At 49.5% G+C, this 23,838-nt stretch overlaps 4 protein-coding genes across 4 annotated transcripts; all 4 read right to left on the bottom strand.

Moving 5' to 3' along the window:
- Window positions 1-355: 355 nt before the first annotated feature.
- Window positions 356-4,310, bottom strand: F5J12DRAFT_953188 (uncharacterized protein). The gene is made up of 18 exons (XM_051749832.1): window positions 4,283-4,310; window positions 4,135-4,235; window positions 3,581-4,089; window positions 3,446-3,524; window positions 3,309-3,395; window positions 3,213-3,286; window positions 3,037-3,165; window positions 2,837-2,970; window positions 2,523-2,732; window positions 2,157-2,471; window positions 2,056-2,104; window positions 1,991-2,007; window positions 1,765-1,939; window positions 1,698-1,715; window positions 1,295-1,645; window positions 1,148-1,237; window positions 924-1,089; window positions 356-873 (listed from the first exon to the last, which is right to left on the bottom strand). Exons 1-18 carry the CDS (start codon window positions 4,287-4,289, stop codon window positions 802-804), a joined length of 2,583 nt encoding a protein of 860 aa, XP_051597436.1. The 5' UTR covers window positions 4,290-4,310; the 3' UTR covers window positions 356-801.
- An 868-nt stretch (window positions 4,311-5,178) lies between these two features.
- F5J12DRAFT_286001 (uncharacterized protein) lies at window positions 5,179-9,607 on the bottom strand. Its single transcript, XM_051738743.1, has 14 exons — window positions 9,313-9,607; window positions 9,149-9,260; window positions 8,906-9,098; window positions 8,649-8,843; window positions 8,401-8,596; window positions 8,150-8,340; window positions 7,840-8,094; window positions 7,728-7,783; window positions 7,022-7,676; window positions 6,730-6,975; window positions 6,466-6,676; window positions 6,211-6,404; window positions 5,306-6,162; window positions 5,179-5,260 (listed from the first exon to the last, which is right to left on the bottom strand). Exons 1-13 carry the CDS (start codon window positions 9,502-9,504, stop codon window positions 5,337-5,339), a joined length of 3,522 nt encoding a protein of 1,173 aa, XP_051597435.1. The 5' UTR covers window positions 9,505-9,607; the 3' UTR covers window positions 5,179-5,260; window positions 5,306-5,336.
- Window positions 9,608-10,685: 1,078 nt separating this feature from the next.
- On the bottom strand, window positions 10,686-12,811 carry F5J12DRAFT_848632 (GTP-binding protein Obg/CgtA; the record flags this gene model as incomplete). Its single annotated transcript, XM_051746446.1, has 4 exons — window positions 10,686-11,888; window positions 11,920-12,294; window positions 12,391-12,433; window positions 12,491-12,811. The coding sequence occupies 4 exons, from the start codon at window positions 12,806-12,808 to the stop codon at window positions 10,765-10,767; spliced, it is 1,860 nt and encodes a 619-aa protein (XP_051597434.1). The 3' UTR covers window positions 10,686-10,764.
- A 72-nt stretch (window positions 12,812-12,883) lies between these two features.
- On the bottom strand, window positions 12,884-14,458 carry F5J12DRAFT_848628 (uncharacterized protein). The gene has a single exon (XM_051746445.1). It carries the CDS (start codon window positions 14,392-14,394, stop codon window positions 13,054-13,056), a length of 1,341 nt encoding a protein of 446 aa, XP_051597433.1. The 5' UTR covers window positions 14,395-14,458; the 3' UTR covers window positions 12,884-13,053.
- Window positions 14,459-23,838: the final 9,380 nt, after the last annotated feature.

Genomic DNA, 23,838 nt, shown 5'->3' with positions numbered 1-23,838 from the left:
TCCGTGCAGGTTATACACGAGGCGGACATCAAACACGCAGTAAAGAATAGAACCTAATTCAGTGACGCAGATCCATTGGGCGGAGTCCCGTAAACTCGCAGGGAAGCACAGCTCCAGAACCAAAAAGAAAACGAGAAACTGAGAGAGCTGAAAGCGAGGGAAGATGCTCAGAGTCCAGATCTCTGAGGATGCAGGACGCAACTCTTTGATGCTTATTTGTGCATCGAAATGTTGAACTACAGTGCGTATCTGGATTCCGGACCTTCCGCTATCGAACATCGTATGAGACAAGACCAACTCCGTTGGATGACGAAGACCGAATCAACGCACCAGCATGTCCGACGGAACTTTGCATTTGGAGGCATGCCGTATCACGCCGCAAGTATCAAGATTCGGGTGAAGGCTCCTTTGCCACATCAAATACTCACTCCATCACAGAGACACGGTCAAAGTTATAAAACCAATCTGTGTTGCTGGGTCATAGGGACTGAGAGAAACAAGATAAAAGTATTTAACAGTCGAAAGTTGTAAAGTAGGCTGGGGTCGTTGTTTACGCGTGGGAATCGTTTGTAGTGCCTGTCGAACTGTCCAAAATTCACTCAAGGCTCCGCGACGACCGCAGTGGAAGCCTCCTCGCAACTTAGCACTCAGCGCACTCCGCATGCCTTCTTTTCGGAACACACTCCTTGAGGTTCCGTGCAAACACCTTCATTACACTCAACCTCATTCTCTTCTATAAAATACAACGCGGAGAATAGGAACCGTCGCGGACGCCCGTAGGGCTGTGGGCCGCGGAATATCTTAATGCATTAATGCCCCTCTGGGCTTCCTCAGCGACTCCGCAATTCCAAGGAAGGTCTCTGCAAGTTGAACCTAGTAGGGTTCGTCAGCGAAAAGTACTCGGCAAACACGAAACTATATACCGAGTCTAGGGCTTGGTTGTACGACGAATTGACTGTCGCAGCAGCCGGCGCGAGTGGGTCCCTCGGAGCATTGTTCTGGGCGTCCAGCGCTATTTCTGCCATTCTCCGTAGGTATACCGAGGATGCATCCGGACCAAATGATACTGCATGGAAGGACACCGCCTTTCTGCAAGGGGTCATGAGTAATGATAGGAGGAAAGAACGTGCAAGACGTGGGATCGCACCCAAGCCGAATGGATGACCGGCATAAGTCTTGCATAGTCTGGTCTGTAATGCTGCACTCTCCATCCGAAAGGAAGATGATGACAGGAGACCTGAGAAACGATACATTCATGGGTCAGTTGGAGTTGGGCCGAAGACCGTTCCTTTACCTCTCAGTACTCCAATTTCGCTCCAGAACACCTTGAGCAGTGATAACCGCTGCTGTGTAGTTAGTCCCACCATCCGCCTCATAGGGCAAGAGCATATCTAGCAATTGGTCTGGATTGCTTGTCAAGTCGTTTTCAATGACAGTTACTGTCTCATGATGGAACAGGATAACACTATAGGCGTCTCTGCGAGCCGCATTGGCACTTGATCCGATGGCTGCTGCACGGGCAGACCAGAAACTAAACAATGAGGAGAGAACTGCCCCAATTCTGTTGTCTGAACGGGCACAGATTCTGGCTGAGGCTGGAGTATTTTGCAACGGCCGGCGATCATTGTACGACATGGAGCCAGACCTGAAAAGGGAGTCAGCGTGAGGGTCATGTTGAGTTGGGAGTATCATTTCACCGGTCCGCGACAAATATCCTGGCGATGGGGTCAACTTGGGTCACGCGAAAACTATGTAAATACCTACACGTGGAACGCCTGCTGCATAACGACAGGGTTACGACAAGCAAAATGATGACCATCGTTGGATATGTATCCCACAGCTGGTGCACCGGCATTCACATCCGCTGGTGGATGGAACATCGGTAACGTGCAATAGGAGGGTTGAGCAAGATTCCCCGCATCACCGGCGTGTTCTGGGCCTGTTTCCTGGGTCACGAGAGTAATCTCAAGATTGAAACCACTTAGCTTACCACTGCACATAGCATCACTGCAGAAAATCAGCATTTGGTGTTACTCGACTACCTGAGCAACCTACCATTTGGCAAATACTGTTTGCTCTTCTTTTGAGTAAGGATCTTTGAAACCTTGAAAGCATTGCATCAACACATGCAATTCATTTCCAATGTGCATACTCACCACTCCTTTTCCAGATTAAGTTGTGGGTAACGTAGTCCTTTGGGCGGTCGGGGTTAGGTCGCAGGCGCTTCATGATGTGCTGAATTTCGTCATTGCCAATGCAGGCTGCTTCCTCATCAGAGCGACAGTAGTCAATATGCGCGTGACGACCCATTGCCTGGCACACAAGATTGCACATCATTGGAGCTCCCTCGTCGTTTGTAGAGAATCTCCTCCCTTCAATTTCGAGTACCGCTGCATCATCAGGTCCATCTACAGTCCATCGTGTGCGGGACATAGAGCCGTGACGTGTTTCATGCTCTTGTTGAGGGTGGCCTAAACACTACCTATCAGGACGTGGCAAGGGATAATGTAAACTGATCCTACCAAGCGGTAATGTACAGAAATACCCGCAATTTTCGCACCTGCAAAATTGAACCGGTTGAATGACTGGAGATAGAGGTAATAGAAAGAGCATCAAGACTTGCCTAGCTTCGCAAAAGTGAATAATTTTTTTATCGAGACTGTGATTATGGGAACCCCTGTGTTTTGTTGCACCGGGTGGAACCAGTTTAACACACTTCAGTCGCTTTGCCACTACACCACGTAAGCTGAGTTTATTTCGGCACCACGATGCAGCTCACCTTGCGAGTACTGGCATAGGTAGGTCGTGGGCATGTTAGAAATGCGTCGACTCAAACGTGTTGAGCGGCCTACCTTCGTATATTGAAAAGTTTCGTGCTTACCCGTAAAAGTTGCTTCGATCGAATGTGGTGCCGTTTCAATTTCACATATGCCCTGCGCAGAACACATAGCTGTACAGAGATGCTCTTGCCTGTTCAACGGCAGGGTAATATTAGCCTTGTGCCGATCGTTGACAGATGTAACTGTATCAACCCACCCGCAAAGATGAACTGCACCGTCTTCTAAACCATGCATGTGATCTTGATCAGAACATAGCCGCTTGCAGAGCTGACAAGTGACCGAGCAGAGACGAGCTTCACATTCGTGACGAAAATGATCAATGTCACTGATGATCTATCAGCTTCCGGAATCCAGGGACCCTGGTAGACTCACCTTGGGATTCGACAAAAACCGGGGCACGAATAATCCGATCCGTCAGCAAGTTTAAGACCAGATAAACTACACGGCTGTTACAAGGGAAATCAATACATGTTCATATCGCCAGAGCAAGGGACTCGCCTTTCCGCAAGCATGCACTGAGGCAGCGCACAGATGTTCGTCGTCGTGATCAAAAACCTACGATATCTGAACTGCAAGCTACAATTGGTATGACGAGAAAACCCTACTTTAATGCACTCGTGAAGGCATCCGGACCTGCCTTCGAACTTGCAGGGTTTGCCACACAGGTGAGCTGTGACAACACATCTGTGTACGTACTGGATATACGCAACTGTGATAATTAGGTAGAAGTAAATGCTTACATGTGTTTCCCTGCATGTCCTGCGGCCATGCCACACTCTCGGAGCTCGCCATTGGTTTCTAGACAGAAATCGCATTGGTGAATGCAGAGGTGATTAGTTTGACAAGAATGAGGGCCGTCGTGGAGGCGACTCTGAATGCACAACAATTGGCAGTTCGCGCATTGTAACTTGCAAAGCTGTACGTTGCTCTTCAGATCGACGGTGGCACCGTCGAAGTTCCGTCGAAGTTCCTCGATACTTGCGTGGCCCGTCTGGAAACGCGCCAAATTCTGCGAAAGCCATTCTTGCACATGGTCGATTCGTAGATTAACGATGCCCTCGAGGTATTGGGACAGGGCCTCCACCCACTCTGAATCAGGGCTGTGTTGACGGTCGTGATAACGTTCCCAGGAACACTGAAGAGTCGTCAGTGCTTGCTCACGAACTTCTGACTGCGGGGCCATTCCAACTGTGAGGAATAAATGCGATTCAGTGTCAGGCAGCTCCAAAGGCATATCAGTGTCAAGGTTCTAAGGACAATTAGAACTTTCAAGACAGAGGTGGATAGGAGCTACCTTCAGCGGCTCTCGCTCAGGATGGACTTCCTGGAAGCCAAAAGCTAATGCATTCGCAAGCAACGATGACAGGAGTTGCGCCCGATGAGATGCCATAGTCTCTGGGAAAAAATGAGTGGTACTAAGTCACCAGTACATACAAACGCACGCGACATTGCCCCCCAATCATTGGCCTGATGCAGTAATGATTAAAACCAGTCATCCTGCAAGTAGTTATACTAACCTTGAGCTTCGCCATCAACGTTTTCACCTTGTGAAGGAATTCGCCAGCGGCATGGTGCGTTACGACTTGCTGATCCAAGCGCCGCTTTAGCGTTGGGAATAGTTTGTAGAATTCCTTAGATTCAATGACGGGCCTATAAGGAATTAGACTACATCTCCTACAACTCCACTTGCAATGCGCACCAAGGAATGATCGCCAGTTTTCCTGCATGAAGTCGAGTGATGAAGTTCGCTTCTTGTTCATCTTGAACAATTCGTTGGAACTTCAGAGTGAATCTGGCAGCTCATTAATTGAGGGAATCCCCACAGCTGTAATATGAACTAACTCTCTAGCTATCTCCGATCTGTCCGCCTCAACAACATCCTGAAATTGATCATCAGGCATTAAAGTCCAATTGTCGCAAGCGCGGCGTACCTTGATAATGATAACCAGAGTCGATTGGAATAGTGACGGATTTGCAGCAGGATCCAGAACAGTAGCACTAGACTGGAAGGACTGGAATAACCCTGCGATATCACGACTGAGTGCGAAGTTATTGCGGAAAAGGACCTAGAGACAGGTCATTCTCGTCTATGTTTTCTTCGCTATAGGAACAAGCTTACTAGATTTGAGATTGCAGTGTTAAAAAGGACGAGTAGTGTATCTTCTTGAGCCGACCGTTCGATACTGTGGACACCTGAAAAAAGGGGATGGGTACTGAGAAAAATACAACGAACGAACGACGGTTGACGAACCTTCAAAATCTAGAGCTACAATGAGCTCCTTCTCTGTTGGCGTGACAGACATCCAGACACCCTCAGTCGTACGCATCGCAGATCCCGCAAATGATGTGTCGACGAGATGATTAAGAGCATAACTCTTCCCAACAGATTGTTCTCCCATGGAAGACACCACTCGAACGGGCTGTCAGGTTGTAAGCAAGATCCGGGAACATCAAATAAGTATTACCTTGGTTGCCATATAGGACTGAAAGAGAGACTCATACCACCCGAAGGAGATACTGTCTACGATGCGATTCACCTCGGCACCCAAAAGTGATCTCTTCCAACTCTGTGGAATATACGCCATCTTTGAGCGGGATAAAGCGATTTTCTTTAGTCAACGCGATGTGAATTGGGATCAGACACAGGAAATCGACAATCCATTCGCCTGCCCTATACTGCGAGACGTTCCATGGAGTGGTGCCGCATAGCTCTTGCACGAAGACAGAAAAGGCGGCAGCTGATACCTTGACAGATTTGAGGACATCACCAGTAGGCTTCTTACTCGTGCGCTCGAAATTGTAGATCATATCGGAAAAATGCTGTGCAAACATTTGAAAGTCACGGTCGGTAACGAAGACCAGACTTCTCTGGCTCCGAAGACTGGCAGAGGAAATAGTCTCCCGTTGCACCGCAGCGAGGACTGGGAAACGAATCCAGACCTCCGAGTGACAGTCTACCAGGCAATTGTGCGCTGTCGTATTTTCCGTTCGTCTGGACCCATTGCGACCAATCCTCTCTCGGAACATGAACTCGGTAACCCGGCGGGTGATGTCCAACGCATAAGATTGACATCGCCCAGCAGAAAAGTCAAGCCACAAAAGGTGAACGGCCGACTTGGAGACTAGTGATGTGACCACGAACGGCTCGCCAACTGGAAGGCTGGGCACGTTAAGCTCGATGCCCTCTGTCGATCCAAAAGAATCCCAGTGATACGCGGTCAGTGCATGGCCAGTTCCATTCTCATGTGAAACCAGTACACACGACCCGTCTGGTGCGGAATGTACGCTTGACGGGACGTGGTGGAGGTTGAGAGTCGCGGGTCTGTCAAGCTACTGAGCGCCGGTTCGTAGAGCACCACGTTCAACTGACCGAAACTGCATCGTAACCAGGGAGTATATCCTAGCCTGCGCCTGAGAGTCTACGAGCAATAGCTCTTCACTGCCACTGACAAAACATGAGTGACGGATGGATGTCCCTTCGTTGTACCATGGGTTCAAGTTGATAGAACTTCCCACTGCTTGGAAACCTCGTGCGTCGTCGTACACAAAGATGTGTAGTAGCAGCTACAAATAAACGATCTCGCATGAGACTTACTGTCGAATCCGGAGTCGGCAACCTACGTACCTTGTCGGAAGAGAGGATGCTTAGCATCCGCTTGGACTCGTCGAATGCCAAGACGAAATCTTGTCCGATCTTCTCGCGGTTCAAAATTTTTCCGCGCCCTCGTGTAATCGCTGCATCGATAGCGGTTAGGTGATCGAGATAGACCGTCAAATTGCCAACACGGTCTGTGACAATCAGCAGTAACTTCTCCCCGTCGAGCAACTGCGCACGCCTAGCAATGGGTAAATCTTACATAGCACTTTGGGGAGTTGGAAGGATGCATACAAAACTGTGTACCCCTGAGTTAATCGGAATTTATGCTCGAAACGAAAACGGGGTGAAGGAATGATGGATGCGTCCAACTGTAAGTCATGTTTGTCCTGCTCCGTGAGGCTCATGGTATGAATTGTAAAACACGTCATGGGATCCTCTTGGGTCTCTCGCACACCCGAGACTTTGCATTGTGCTGAGGAGGTATAGTACGAGTAGTACGATTTATTCTCTTCAACCGATTGGATGATGAGGGTGTGTCTGGGGGATGGTCAACGAGTGGCCACTCGAAAGCTTCGGGACCTACGGTGGCTGGGTTTGGCTCGTCGAATCATTAACATGGCGAATTAATTGCAATCTGAGCTGGCGCTTCTCTTGTTCCTCTCGGCTTTCAGTAGCGGCTTTGATCCCTTCTCTTATTGTGTCTTCCTGAGTGTTTCTGATCGACCCGACAAGTTTCTTCACGACATGGGGTATCGTAGTGCCCAAGTACGGTTGTACCAGGATATTTGCTTCGTGGACCAAAGTTGTCAACTCTGAATCCTCCTGGATAACTTCTGCCTTGACAATGTCCTTTAAGAACCGGCTGTCCGAGATATCGTTCGCTTTGTCACGAGCTTCCCAGAGAATACGTTCTGCGAAAGCAGCCTTCGTGTCTTCTTTTGCACCAGAGAAGACCGGTGCAACGTAGTTATCATAGAGCCGGGCGGCGCGCGAAATTTTGAAAGCATCCCGCAGGGCATTTTGAGCGGCTTTAAACCCTTCCTTCACAGCAGCTTTCGCAATCTCGCGACGCTTGTTTTTACTGATTTCGCCCGCACGAGAAGTAAACTCGACAAAAAGGCATAACCGATCCTTAATGTCTCTGAACTTTCGGGTATCGATCTTCGCCACCGGTTTGATGTTCCGCTGAAAAACCCCATCCGCTTTGGGATAAAGCTCGACGATTTCCCGGAAGGACACTGAGATATAATAAGATAATACTTCTCATGCTTGCCCGTGCTGACCCTCACCTGGCGTGTCCGCTTGATGCGCTCCGGGACGAGGAAATGATTCTCGTTCGAGGAAACTGCAGTAAGCCGGCGATAAATAAATGTAGCGATGCACCAGATTTGAATGACTTACGGATATAAGTCCAAAGCTGCGTTCACGACGGCCTCGTGGATTGCTAAAGTTAAGTTTTCTTCTTCTTTGTTAAGAGTAGCCCTCATTTTCGCCCATTCATCCGTTTGCATTCTCTTGCATCGGGCTCCAACGGCGGTCGACTCGTGTGTCCACTTGTCACATTCGCTAGGAAAACGTTTACTCAGGCCACTGCGGAGTAGTATATTCAACGCATCATCATCCAGTGATTCACTGATGCAAAGGCGATCGGACATGCTAAAGACGATCGATGCTGTCAAGGCCACCGTTGCACAGTCGAACAGACACTTACAGGTAACTTTCTAGTTGCAGAGCTGTGAAAGGCCGCGCCCTGAAAGTCTCGGATACGCGTTTAGCCGGCTGGTGTCGTATGGTCATAAAACCTTGAGCAGTCTCCCCGAAGAGCAAAAATGGTTTCGTTGAGCATTGCTCCGCGGATGCTTCTGACGCTGAGTTCGCGTAGGCGATGGAGCCAGATGGAACCTTTGCGACGAACCTTTTGAGTCTCGAAGTGTAAAGGTGTACGAGAACCCATACCCATACCTTAAAGCCTTCTCGCACTTGCACTGATTCTTCCTGCTCGGTCGTTCTGTCCACAACACAGTTAATGATTCTATCTCCTTCATCATCTTCGTCCCTGGCTTCGTCATCATCCTCATCTCCGTCATTCCAGACAATAGTCTGTGCGTGCGCGGAAGAGATTAACGCAACGACCTGGTCACACATTTTTGTGAGGTATCTGTGAATCATAAGCATGCATACAAAGAAACATTTGTGCGACGTGAACGAACCTCATGAAGGTCACACGATTTCGGCGGACTTGGGAGGCGGCAGAGTCATCCCATGTGTTTTCCTGAGGCCAGTATACGACGAAGATTTGTTCCGTTTGACCATACGGTTCCGTTGGTCGAAGAAGGTAGAGACCTGATCGAAGGGTGGGCTTCGTTGGTCCAGCAATACTCGGGTCTGCAAGTAGTTGTGCAGCCCTAACAAAAGGCAGAAGCATCGTTAAGAACGGTGAGCAGTCGGCATTGGGCAAACAACATACAAAACGTCATCAACAACCTGAAGCTCTGAAAGGAATCGGACGATCTCTTCTTTGCTTCCATACACGCCGACGGGTTTTACAATATACCGATCCAATGCCTTAAAATTAACCTTCGTCAGGGACGCATATGCGCCAGGACAAACACCATTGATGAAAGCTTTCAATGAATCTTGAGAGATGATGATCTTGTCGACTGAGGGAAGCATAAGCGCCGGGGTCGGTTATCAGGAGCAAAATCATTACCCAGCCCGCCGCTGCCTTGTTCGGTAATCAGATCAAGGATCCTGTACAATCCTTTGACAGAGGAGGCCAGATCAAGGTGGTTAAGTGTATGGAGAGGAGCATCGACGTCCATCTACGTATCAACTTATTGATAATCGCTGGGTGGATAAAGGGAATCCACTCACGTCGTCATCCGTCGCTGCTTTCGACTTTTCATCTTGATCAACTGCTGACTCGTACAAGCTCTCATACAGCGATTCTTCATCACTTGATGAGGCATCGGCCATGAGGCGCTTGTACGCGGGCGACTCGGAGATGGCCATCGATATGGTCGACTCGGAGTCACTCGCATCCACACTTGGAGCATCCAGGGCCATAGAGGAGGTATGAGAAGGGCGGTTGTGACCGCCTATATCGGTTGCAGAACTAGAGCTGCCAGGTTTCCCAGCAGATATGCTGTCGAAAGAGTCTACGGAAGAAACAGTGAGCAACGACAAGGTCGCTGGTCAGTATGACATTTACACACCATCCGCCTTTCGCTTTCCTTTGTCTCGAGGGGTATACACATGTATTTCTTCGCTGTCACTGTCATGAAAGGCGTCCTTGGATGGACCAGAATCCATGGCTGCGCAAAGAGTGGGGTTAAAACCTCGACATGACACGTTCTACCCTATTTAAATACCCCAGAAGATTAAGGTCCGCACAAAGGTCAGACATGAGGCACGTAATCAGGCTACATGCTGTAGAGAAGCTATGAACTCCATGCAGCGCCGCAGATCGATCACACAGGAGCCCACGAGTAACCACGAAAAAGGGGTGAATTGGGGTTTAGGGCACTGGCTGGAAAGTGCGAGGCACGGTCAAGTACAAAACATAGTAGTCTGATGCACGCACGCAGTAAAAGGAGAGGACGTTGACACAGTAATTCTGCAAAACTCCGTGCCCGTGATTCCGCACAACATCGAACGAGCGGTGATCCATTGCGAATCGCTTATCGTGATAGTGCACCGCGCGCTTGATGGTGAAGAACGCACAACAAAACGCCTCTCCCTGGACCGGCCACCACTAGCTGGAGACTAGGAGACCATCGTTGCTCTGCCCGCAACCACATGCGGGGACGTGGCATCGAAGGCAGTCAACGCTGGCCAGCAGCTAACATAACCATATCCCGAAAAAAGAAAGAAAAGAAAAGAACAATATCCAAGGCAACCTGAAGACGGTAGTGCCAAACTCGTATCACGTCTCCATAGTGTCAGTAGTCGGCTTTCATATCGACAAGAACTTTGGAACGGACACGAAGTTGCGCACAAAATCGTATGTAGTGATCAAGAGAAGCGACAAGTCAACAATTGTTTGTGATGGTCAGGATGGTTATTTGGATTAATGTGTGGCTACAAACAATTACATAACCGTCTCACTGTCACGTGCTGTGATGCCACAGTGTGACCCCTATCCAGCTCTTCCGTTGCATGAAGAACGTGTAGGGTGATTCAAGTTTTTCCCCTCCGTATCATGAGTCTGAAAAGTGAGAACCAGAGCATGGACCAATTTCATGTTCCCAAAAGATATTTCACCCTGCAGATCGGACGGATCCATCATTACAACTGTCCAAAATCACAATAGATGTACGCACACACTTACGACGCCCCCCTCCTCGCTTCCTCCACATACCCCTTCATAGCCAAAACCACCTTCTTCAAATTCTGTCCATACTTTGCCGATACCGGTATAACATCCATCGTCATCTCCCCACCCTCAGAGATCACCATCTCCGTCTTCACAAACTCCTCCAGCCGCCTCAACTTCGCCTTCGCATTCTCAACAGCTTCTTCATGACCATCTCCACTATCCCCCTCACCCGGAGGAACGAGCAAATCCGCCTTATTGGCAATCACCAACCGAGCCTTGTTACTCATCCCCGGCAAATAAGCCTCCAACTCGTCCCGCAACGCTCTCAACTCATCCCACGGCACGTCGCCAGCCAAATCGACGACATATACCAACGCATGGGACCGCTCCAGCGAGCGCAGGAATGAGTGTCCTAGTCCGACGTTGGACGATGCACCCGCGATGAGACCGGGATTATCGGATATGGTGAAGCGGAAGGATTCGAGGATGTCGAAGGGGAAACCTGGTTGTTGATCCTCATTATCCTCATCATTGACGGCGACGACCTCTGAGTCCGAGGGAGATGTGTCCGGAACGAAGGAAGAGGTTACGAGCTGTCTCTCTAACTCCCGTTCCTCCTCGATCGCCGTCTCCTCAAACACATTCACACCTCTAAACTCCCCCTCAAACGTCCCATCGTCCGCAACACGAATAACTCCGAGGACAGGGTTCAACGTCGTAAACGCATAACTCGCCACCTCCGTCTTCGCACGTCCACCCGTCAACGCCCTCAGCAGCGTGCTCTTCCCTGCATTCGGCATCCCCACGAGTCCGATATCGGCGAGGATCTTGAGCTCTAGTGATAGCGTGATACGTTCGCCTTCTTGTCCTTTCGTCGCGAACTTGGGAGATCGGGATGTTTGGGATACGAAATTAGGATTGCCCAACCCACCACCACCACCTCGTGCGACCAAGTGTCCCAGGTACTCTTTCTTCCCCAATCCCAGCGGCGCATCTACATCCCGCTCCCTCACATCCGCTTCGCTCTCTACCGTACTCAGATCCAACCAAAGCGGATCGAGATACCTCTGTCTCCTCATCCACCTCCTCTCCCGCTCTTCCCTCCACACAGCCCTCTCCGCCTGCTTGAACGCTGTCTCGCTCGAGATTATCGTCTTGCCAACGGGGATAATGAACCCACCGTCGCTCTCTCCACGCCGCCTTCTTTTCCTCTTCGCCGCTGATCTCTCCGAGTGCCTCGTCCTCCGCCTCCCACTCATCCGGCGCACGCCTCGGATCGTCGTATCCCAGCTCCTTAACCACAGTGCCCACCGGCACCCTAATAACCGTCGGCTCAGCATTCCTCCCGTGCTGCCATGTCCCTTGACCGGATCCCCCGGGCAACCCATGCACGCGTCGCGGCACGGACGATAGGGTGGTAAGTGCGGGGGTGGGGAGGATGTACACGTCTGAACCGCATCCGCCGTTTCCGCCTGAAGGAGGTCCGAGGGGTTTGAATTTTTCGCGGTGGAACGCGACACAGCCGTTCCCACCTTTACCTGTTTTTTCAACGCGTTCCGTTGAATGAGTTATGTATACATGGATTCATGTGCATATAAGAAAGATGAGAAAGATTTAGTAGAAGTGATACGCACCACCTCGAACAGTAACAATCAAATGGTCGAGGAATGATTGACCCTATACATCCGCCATGAACATGAGTACTCCAAGTGCAAAGAAAACAATACTACTGACCCCCTGCCGTCGTTTCCACTCGCTCTTCCTATTTCGCCTCGCAGCCTCTAAATCAGCTAGCGTGGTAGTAGCAGTGCTGCTGACACTCGATCCATGTATGCCGTCAGTACCATGGGTATAAACGTCGTCTGCAACAGACGTATCATTCGAAGCCTCTAAACGTCCGTTCTCGCGTCCATGGTCCGCAGTAGACGAGCTTGCGCGTACAAAGATCGAGTGACGACACCGCCAACACGACGACGGTGGTTTTGCCAGTGCCCGCTGTCTGAACAGCGTCGACGTCAAGCACATGGCTTTTGCTCGTCGCGGGTCTCCCATAATTTGTCCAAATTGGGGGGTCAGATATCCTAAAGAAGGGGATCCCAACTCTGTCTTACGTAATTAAGGAAAGCAGTGGTATGATTGCAACGAAGGGGGAGTACAAAAAGCGGATAAATAGTGCAAAGAAGAAACTACAGTAGATATACATATTCATTCGGAAAATCCGTTGTACAACCGATACACACCACTACAGTCTAGTAGCGTGCATATCAGAACTAGTATCACAGATTCCCAACCAGGACTCACCTCCCGTCGGGGGATCTCCTCGTCAATCCCAACAGCCTACCAGGTGTCAACCGAGCGTCGGACCTCCGGACCAACTCGAAATCCTGGCTAAGTGCATCTGCTGTACTGACAGTCGTTGCGGACTCGAGGGGGGGAAGAGAAGGCCATAGCGAGGTGAGGGAGGACGCCGAGGAGGACGAGCGCAGCCGACCAAAGGCGTGCTGCGGGGATGTGGGAGAGTTAGAAGTGCTCATGCGGAGCAACAGCGAGGCAGCAGTCTCGTCCTCAGGGGTGTACATGGGGGAAGAAGCGCCAGGCGAGCCCTTGTTAGTCCCACTCACCGTCACGGGTTTGTTCGCACCACTCGTGCCCCCTGCACCATTCACGTTCGTCGAGGATGTCGCACGAGCAAACCCAGAAGGGAAGCCTCTTACGGCCGAAGGAAGAAAGGTGCCTGGGGAAGGCAGCGTGAGAGCGGGGGGAAGAGCACCTGCAGCGATGGCTGATGACGGGGGAAAAGTGGCTGATGTGGGAGGGGTGGGTAGGTGAGTGGTCGAAGGAAGGTTATTGCCACCGGCATCTGCACTAGTAGCAGGGAGATCACACGATGGGGACTGAGACGGAGTTAAAGTGGGGAGCCAGGTAGAAATGGAAGGAAGACGCGAGGGTGGAGAGGCGAGTTTTGGGGGCTCTGACGGACGTGTGTACGCGTCGGCAACAGCCACCGGGTGGGAGCGTCTGAGGGAGCTGTCGTCTGTGAGGCCAGAGATGGGCCGTTCGCAGTGTGGACAGCCATCACGCTCGAGTGCCTTGACCTTTTCGGTCAAGACCTGGAGGTATGCGACTGTACGAACGAGGATCTCGAGCTTGAACTCTTTTTCCCCTGACGACGAGACTCTCGGTTTCTGTCGGTTTGCTTTGCTGGCGGCGGTGGGATCGTGATTATCGTCGTCGGAGTCTTCTTGATGATCATCGAACGCAGAAGCAGCACGTTTGTAATCAGCAGGGACGAGCTGGCGCAAGGTAGCCAGAGCGTCGTTGATCTTTGTCCTGCGTGCTTTTTCGATGAGGGAGTGGTTTATTTTGCGCTGGGCCTCGCGGGCTGCGCGGGACATGGAGCCAGGTTTTCTGCCGCGACGTTTGGGCGGGGGCGGCTGGGGGATGGCGTCCTCGTCCTCGTCGTCGTCTTCGTCCGGGTTGGAAGGACAGGGTGACGACACAGACTCCCGAGTGAGTCCGGGGGTGTCTGAGTCTGCGCGGAGACGCTTTGCACGGCGGGGTGGATTGCAGGATGCCGCGTAGATGTCCATGTGATCATGTGTGTCGACAGCAGGCGCGATTGCACGGAAGGGCAGCATTTGGGGAGACACACGGAGGGACCCTCTTCGCTGGGCATTTAAGGACTTGTGTGTCGCGTGCGCACCGTCGACCAGCCATACGACCCCATATGCGCACCCTGATTGGCTGGCCACGCACGTGTGTGGCTTCTCCACTCACACAACAATATTATCACCCGATGACACACCAAGCTACCCCAATTCCGTTATCTTCTCGACGAGCACACGACCCAACATCACGTATGCCTCCAGACTGCGGCAAACCAGAACAAGGGACAACGAACAGCTCGGAGGAGACGGCGCAGACTCTGGTTCTGTTCGTGGTGATAGGATTCCGTGCCGATAGCGCCACATGCCAGATAGGATCTCTCTCCGATGCCACTCCTAATCGACTGCTAACACACCGGGCGTGGTGACCGGCCCGAGTCAGCACATCCAAGGCAACTTGTGTCCATTCCTCTGGCACAGTCTTCCACCAGATAATCGATGATCCTTCGTCGCCTTGCCACCGTACAGTTGCAAGTATTCGCATCGTACGTGTTCCCCCCTCTTTCGCTGTTGCGCTGTTGTATATAAATACTATTTTTTTGCAACAGGCACCAGGAGTCCGCGATCGCGGCGTATCTCACTCGGGCGCAAGCCCGCATGAAACGCAGAGGAAATACCGCGCTAGGCCGCTCAAATCAGAAAGGACCGCGTCACGAAAGAAGCTGTGCGAGAGTCCGATGGCGAAGTCCCTCGATAGGAACGCACAGACAAATGTGGACTAGCACACAGTCACCAGTGCTAGTGAATATGAAATTTACTACGGATGGTTTACCTTTACAGTTTATCTGACTAGTAAGGACTAGGCATGGTGCACGACGGCAGGCCTTTGATATCACCTCTCACACTTATCACACTTTTTGCATTCACCTTTACACACATGCTTCACGAACGCTAGATTTTGACAGTGGCATGTGCGTGAATCGAGTGCAGAAACAGAAAGATTGATGTCATCACCAAGAAACTTCTGACATAGAGTTCCTGCCCAGGTGACTTCCCCATCGGTACTAGGAAACATAGACTTGTGGCGGTTGTATACAGGGGACCCCGCATGCAACTGTCCCCAGTCTATCTCTGAAAACCACTACGAAACGATTCGTGGTTTCGTATTCATTACGCTTAAAGACGGGAACGAAATCGAGTCGGTAGCATCCATTCAGTCGAAAGTGGACTCCAAAAGCCATTGGCACGGCTATTTTTTTATGCTTCGTCGTGTCAACAGAGCGTTCCCGACTTCACGTAGAATGCACGTTCGTGAACTGGAACCATCTTGGCAACAGGGATAACAAGCCCCTGAGCATTTAGGCAATCTAGGGTGATCTCGAGTTGGAGAAGGGATTAGTACAGGCGAAGCAAACAAGCAACAACAAATATGCGATGCAAGTCGACACAAGTCGATCAGTTGCACGAAACTCGAAATTCGTCAACACACTGCACCTTGTCGGAGCGCCAGGACATTCCCTCCTCCACGGCCAGAACTACCACTGTCTCAGAGGAGTCCTTTGCTAGCCACGACACTGCGGAATGTTACTTCGTAAGAAACCATGTCCATTCGTTGTGATGATAGTTGGACTCACCACAACGGACGGGTACGAGACTGACTGTCACTGCTGACTACACGCAAACCCACCTAAGGTGCCGATAAGGACCCGACGTCACTCTTCGTATCATCGACAAAACCAACCGCGTGTCATATTCTTATGTAAGTACTGATAGCCACATCCAACTTGATACATCCTTGTTGCAGACGTGTAGCTCGATGCGGAAGCATTGTTTATCATTACATTCAGAGGCATTTTATGTTTGATTAAGATGAGGATATTCCAGTGGTCGTGTATTCCGAACTGCTCGACCAGTTTATGTATGGATACTTATGTAAGTAGTGGTAGCCACATCCAACTTGATACATTCTTGTCGCGGACATGTAGCTCAAGGCAGAAGTGTTGTTTATCATTACATTAAGATGCATGCATAGCATAGCTACAGAGAATAATATAAAAGGTATCCCACTCGTCATGTATTCCAAAATGCCAGCGTCGGGGCGCTCGGGACTCTGCTCAACTCAGCTTATGTAATCACCAGCAGTGCACCTGTACATTCGGACGCATTGCACTAGGTAGTACTAGGGTTGCATACCATTATATTGAGGGAATTCTGGAGATTTCAGTGTACTGGCAGTTCCATAAGGTTGCACTTGAATCTATTAGGAGGTATTGGAAATTTATCGGGATGGGTCACTACCAAACGAACATGCCACATCCAGAGCACCCAAAGCTCGAACCTCAGCTAATACTTGTGACATGCTAACGATACCACCACCACGCAACCAATCCCCAACATAGGCAAACCAGGGGTAGGTACTCAAGGACAGACGACGGCAGGCAAATACCCGTTCGCTACGAAACCTGTAGCGATGAGTCCTGTGTACTAACATTTGATGAAGGAAAGTCTTACCAGTGGCTGCCTGCCTGATTAGAGCTCGCCGTAGTCACCCCATACAAGTTCATCCTGGGGAAACACCTCATCCTCACCGTCCTCCGGGCCCAACTCTAGCTTGTCTTCCTCCAGATCAGGCCCATCAATATCATCGCCCATACCTCCCACACTTCTGCTCTCGTCCTCCACTTGTTCAAGTCCATCATATCCATTCTCTTCCATTTCGAGTGATTCTTCATCATCTTCAGCTTGGATTTCGTCATCTGGTGACACAATAGTTGACATTCCAGTTATATTTTCATGTTCTTCATTGTCCGTAGTGCTGAAATCACAGGTCCTATCCAGATCGTCACAATCCTGCTTGAAAACATTTGTAGCTGTGCGGGTTGATTTGTGGCCGATACCACCACCACGAAAGCGCATCAGCATGTCTTGATCAACAAACCTATGGATGATTAATGTTCGACAGGTCAACATCAGACGTGAATGAGACATTTGAAACTCACATGTTCACATACAAGTAAACCCAGTCTTCGTCATTCTCTTTCTTCTGTCGAGCAAGTGAATGTGGCAAGTATTCATCTGTCCGGCCATGTGCAAATGCTGGAATCAAATGAATTGCACGGATGACATGATGAGGGTCAAGGAATTCAAATGTGCCAGGGTCCTCATGAGGAATAAAACCAATGCGATGGAGTCGCTTGACATGCCACCCAGACTTGTGTGACATGTCGCGCCCAAACCATCGTACCCACAAGAAATCCACCTTCTGGGGCTCCATGGACCCAGAACCCTTGTGAACAACAAATGTGTGAAATACACCAAGTATCCGTGCATACCAGTAAGGGTGCTTGTGGCTTTCATCATCCTCATGGGCCAAGACCATGACATCTGCACAGTTTCATGGATTGAGAGAATCTTGGGCACGCCGCATGTCATATGTTGTATAGTTAACCCGCAGAACCTTGTGGCAGTAGATGCGGTCCTTGAAAATTATCACATTGCTGCGCTCAGCAGACGTGAACGACTGTTCATCGCCATCATAAGCCTGGCCCAGGAGTCGGGTGAGAACATGATCTTTGAGCCGAGGTAAGAAATCCTGTTCATGGGGCCAACGATCAGTTGTTTCCAATGAACCACGGTGCGGGAGTATTCAAAATAAAACTTACTTCTAAGGCTGGGTCCCCCTTGTTTTTACCAAGCCACATTGGCAGGTTAATATAGTTCCTATTACTCTCTGACATGTGATAGTGAGCCTTTGGGTCGCTGTATGACAGTGGTTCTGACTCGTCAAACTGAAGGTGGTGAGATTCACGTGATCCTCCCTTCAATGGTGGAGCCTGTCGTGTGTTCCCTGAAGCATCACTTTCCAACTGGCGCTGATAACGCCTATTCATCTCGAATAGGATCCGCTCCCGGCATTGCTGCTTTGAGATACCAGCTGTGAATCTAGACTTGTTAACTTTTGGGTAGAATCGCTTGACCCGTCGGTGCTCGAGCTCGCCCTACAGCAAGAGAACTTAACACAACTGGATATTGCTTGTAGCTCGCTGGAAACTTACCAACTGCGTTGTATAGTTGTCTGTAGGTCCAAATTGACGAATGGCATTGACATAGTCACCAAGTGCATGGAGTTTGTATGTGGAGAGGTTCAGATACCGCAGCTTTGGCCCCTCAGCTTTCTGCTTTCCCTTGCTGTTGATGCCACTTCCCCCTGCTGAGTCTGAGTTACACGGCTTGGGTTCTGTCAGGTTCCTACTGCCAGACGCATCTTTTGCTGCTGATTTGAGTAGCATGGCTGCTTTGCGGCGCCCACGAGCAGCTTCTTCAGCTGGAAGATCCCGGGTTTGGTAAGCTTTCTTTGTCTCACGTGAAAACCGACAGAGGATTTGGCCCAGGCGTGTTGTAGAAGTGTCAAGGTAATCTAGAGTAGAGTTTGTGTGCATGCACAGCTTAGCTAGTCCATGCCAAGTAGTGAGCTCAAAGAGTAAGTCAAGAACAATGGCATTGAAAGGACGGGGTAGAAGATTCTCAAACACAGGAATTGCGCACTATGACTCACACTCAGACATGAGATCATTCAGTGGAAAGAGATTGACCACACACACACCTGAAGTAGGTCTTCAAAGTCTCATGCAGCCAAACGCTTCATGCCAGAGACGTTGTTGCTGAACTTTCGAATTGTTCCTCGCCCAAACGGGGGTATCTGGCGGTACCTGTAACACGAATGCTTGACAACAAATGTACCATTATTTGTAGTGCTTGCTTACCATTTGTTTAAATCTTGGATAGCATTTTCACCATGGGCATACAACACACGGAGAAGGTGTGTAAAGGTAGCCTTCCATACTCCAAGTTCGAACTCATGTAGTAGATCTGGCACAAACATGGAGAAAAAATTGACCCCAAATTGTGAGAGTCGAGTTGAGAAGGCATTCTAAAGTATTCAAAGGCAATTACAAGTTATCACATAGTTTGGACAGGCTTGAAAACTTACCACTGTTGGAACAAGTGACTCCGGCATTAGCAAGCGCTTTACTGCTGCACTCGCTATGTTCAAACCCTTCACAAAGAGCCACTCCCGCACTTTCTTCACCACAAACCAAAATCTGTTGTTGTCAACACGTGCCCTTTTAGAGCGAAGATTTCGATCAGCCTTTGTCCCAAGCATTGAAATTTCATCTTTCTTGATAAGGCAACGAGGACATGGGCATCCTCCCAGAAACTTGAGGCATGCGAGAAGTACCCTGTTGGTGAGATGAGATACATATTGGCAAAGCACAGCACGAACTTACTTTTCAGGGTAGTCAGCTGAGTATGTGAAGATGCGTGGAAAAACATGCCTCAGAATCCCATCAGCAAACTCGACTACCAGCCCAAACTGATAGGCATGCATGAAATCATCGTCCAGAAGCAGTAACCATATTGCTTGCATTATCTCATGTCGGCATAGGGTGAGAATCTCCGAAGTTGCAGCCTTGTTAAACACTTGGTAATAAAAATCTTGGAGAGTGTCGGGCAACTATACAAGTAATGTTAATAATAATAACAACAATAAATGAACCAGTAGGAAAAATAGCGAGGACAAACCTTTGGAATGTGAGCAAGGTGGTGTGCAGCAAATGATGTTGTCCTGCCTCGTATATATTTTGACTGATTTCCAAGATACATGTAAATTGGCCAAAGAGATGCAGTGCCAAAGTTCGCAAGGTGCGTTGAATCCGACCAGAACATAATTGCTGCAACTACAGTTTCCAGAGTGCACCCAGTTGCACGTGATTGCTCTCGGACTCTGTGGTGTTCCTCGACCATTGCATCCGAGTTGTAGATCTCTGAGTAGATGCGCTGTGTTGGTAGTTCATGGGAGTCAATATCAGTGGCATATGTGTGAAATGGGGACAAATGGAATTGTTCTGCCGATGTCTCACAAAGTGCTGACTGGAGAACCTCGAGTGGCTTGTGGTAAAAGAGGCCTGGTATGTTGAATAGGGGTGCCTCGTCTTCAGATGCATGTAAAATGCCATCCGCCGGTAGTCGTATTTGTACAGTAGTTTCTTTCCATCCAGCCGCTGCCAAGAAAGCAGATTCAAGATCATTGGGGTCGCCCTGGTGTTCGTCAATCCTTTCTACTTCTTTTACAGCTCGGAAACCCTCTAGACCAGCTCTGTCAAAATCTGGGGCGAGGATTACATCATGCACAAGGCGATCAAGATCTGCAAGTGACTTCACATTAGTCCCATTATAAAACCAACTTATCAGCCGGAATACAGTTGCATTGAGGAATGGTGCAAAATAGTCAGTTTGGACAGAGCGCAATGATGAGCCAAATCCAGACCACCATGATGCAACTCGGTGTTGCTGGTCTTGAGGGAGTGGGAAAGTTGGTGCATCTGAAAGGTGATTGATGTCAGCAATGCCATCAGGGTCATAAGTAGGCAGATTCGGTCCGAAGTATGTGCGGTAAACTCCATAATGGTCTGGTTCAGTGGTGATATGGCTCTCCGAAGGTGGTTGAGGGGACCCATTGTCAGTCTCCATATCAAGCACAATGTCATGATCTTCTTCAACGGGCCTGGGGGATTTGGCTGCTGCGACTGCTATGGCGGCAGTGCTTTGAATCGGGGGTAGATCATCACGAAACCTCTTTGGTAAGCGACGCCGACGGTTGGGCAACCCAGAAACCCGGTACTCGGGTGACAAGGGTTCGGCAGGCACGACATCTGCCACATCCTGACACCATACATATGTAAGATAATACTGTGTTTCGAATTAAGTATTGAAAGGCGCCTTACTATGGTTACTACATCATCACTAATTGTTTCATTTGCCAGCTCCATGTATTTAGCCTGTTCCTTCTGCAGTGCCTGGTTTGCTTGATGGGCAGTACGTCCCTCCTTCCGCCTTGAAAGGATAGACTTTGCTGCCTGTGATATCTTGAATTTACAGGCTCGTTTGTGATTACAAAGGGCAGTCCTGTTCTTGAATGAACGATTACATCCTACACATGCAAAAGCAGCCATTATAACAAAGAATACAAGGAACACACGCTGCGTGAGCATGGACCATGCAGATACAATCTACTGCAACTTGTTGCAATGTAATACAATCAATGGTGGAATCAGGGCAGTGGGCGCCAGGAGTAAAGGCAGGGGTGTGAATTTAGTCTCCGCTTGAAATGCCACTTCACCATGTAGTGCGGCTCATTTCGTATTCTCCTATCACCATCATGCCTGGAGGCATCATGCTCAACAATTCCTTTCAAAAGTTGCTTGATAGTCTGTCTAACCCAAGGCAAAAGAGGTACATTCATTGTGTTTATATGAGCATAGGACTCCCCAGCTGATGACTTTCAGAGATGCAATGTCACCATTTACATCTGCTGCGTTTTTCTTCCCTATGAGTATGGACCCCTTTGTGGATTTTGAACGAGTGCTCTGGGATGGGATCCAGAATGAGTTTCCAGATCCACTTGAGGAGCCAGATGAGGATTCCACTGCATACACATATGACTAATGCCCTGCTTGTGACGCACTGCACTAACATTGTTTGCATTTGGCAGTCAGAATGAGAAAGACTATCGCACTTTATCAGAATTTCATCTCGCATATTGATAATGGAAGTGAGCTTGTTTCAGGCTTTGAACATGAGCGCGACTCACTTTCTACTTTCATCGATGAGGTAGGTGCATATATGCACTTGACATGTCTCAAACTCACTAATTTTCATCCAGCTTGTTGCTGCTGCTGCTCGGTCGCGAACAAATGACACAGGAAGCCTCAAGTGGGACGTGCTGACATATATGCTTGAGGACCCCACGACTCAGTCTGTGAAGCCACCAATCTGGAAGGGTGACCCCAAGTCAACCCGTGGATGGAACCATCCTCTTACTGCACGGAACCTCTGCCCAATTGTACACCTGGAAGAGTTTGATAGAAACCCTCAGTATGTCTACCTCAACTTCGTTTCCTTCTGCTCATGCAGTGCATATGATCAGACTATTCATGAACCAGGTTCACGATGGGACACGAAAAATCACACATCGCAAGTTTCCAGCTTGCCTCTACGACGTGAAAATGTTTGACCCAAACAACAAGAAGAAAGGGTTTCTCCGAAGCCAAGGTTTAGTACGGGTATGTATTCATGTGAACTTGAAAATTGTGTGCGAGCTTGGCTGAAGTCTTTACTGGTAGACCTTTCGTCACATTTTCACAAGTCCATCATCTGCACTGGACCCAACTCGCAGAGGCACGAAAACCCCGCAAGGTGTAGCACACGGCCTGCCTGACCCAACACCTCGCACAATTGCGTATGCTGCGATACAGGTCACCTTATGGAGTTACGGCTCTTATTCTCTCTGTCTGCTAACTCTTGTTTCTCAGTACTACTTTGCGCTCAGCTCCGCCGAGCAGTGGACATCTGCAATTGGTGGTGTTGACCTTTACGAACTCTTTCTCAAGATTGTCAAGGTCTTGGAAGATGAACCAGACCATCCATGGACCCAAGAGACGCTTCACTGGTGGAATAAGTATGTACTGCATCCGAAGAGTGTTATCACGGTCAACTAGGTTTACTCGCATTTGAAGGCAGGTGCCTGGCCTCAGCCAAACTTCCAAGCGAAGGCGACCAATCTCAGCAGCAAACTCGGATGACTCATCAGAGGATGACGACATGGACTCTTTCCTTGACTCCCCGGTTGCGGGTCGCCAATCTCGTTGTACTGAAGAACATGTGCAGCACTCAATTGACAGTCGCAATGGGCCTCAGGTTACCATGTCTCCCACACCCATGGTTCATGTATCTCGCGACGATGAAGGTACTCTGCCACCCAAGAACAGCAGCGCCAAGGTAGCAGTACTTGCAATGTTCTGCTTCGGATCAATCCATTGGCTTACCATGGTCTGCAGATCCAACCAAGCTTGGGAGATGATGCCCATTCAGTGCCACAACGTAACGACTTCGATCCACCTGACCATCGCACCAGCTTCCATCCCAGATCACCTCCAGGGCCTAGGCCCAGTCACAGAAATTTTCACCATGACCCAGGTAATGAATGCGAGACCGTTGGGAGCCCACTGACGGATCCTGAAGCTACTGAGACCATACGAAAGGACCCCACTCCAGAGCCCACTACGACCACGAAGAAATCTCAAGGTGGCAGTGCTGGTCAGCGCTCGAAGAACAAGGCTGAGCCACCACGTAAGCGTGTCAAGCGCAAGTAGTCCCAACACTGCCTTCATTTCCCCTACTTTGTTGTTCGAATGCTTCCCTCTTATACCTTGTCATCGTTTATTCCTGTAACTGGTGCGTGGCTGCTCATTTCGGGATGCATTGAATGTTGTACTAGCGTTGTCGGCTTCTAACTTGCTCTCAGTGGACTGCATCATCATGTAATGTATACCATGCAATAGAAGTCATTGCATTCATATGAAATCCAGTGGAACGTGTGATAAAGTATGGCGAGGAATACAATTCAACATACTAAAA

This window comes from Pisolithus orientalis, assembly GCF_024613125.1.
Source record: "Pisolithus orientalis strain OTSU chromosome Unknown F5J12scaffold_29, whole genome shotgun sequence".
Classification (NCBI taxonomy): domain Eukaryota; kingdom Fungi; phylum Basidiomycota; class Agaricomycetes; order Boletales; family Pisolithaceae; genus Pisolithus; species Pisolithus orientalis.
The sequence above is the reverse complement of the archived record's forward strand: the minus strand, read 5'-3'. Positions and strand labels throughout refer to the sequence as shown.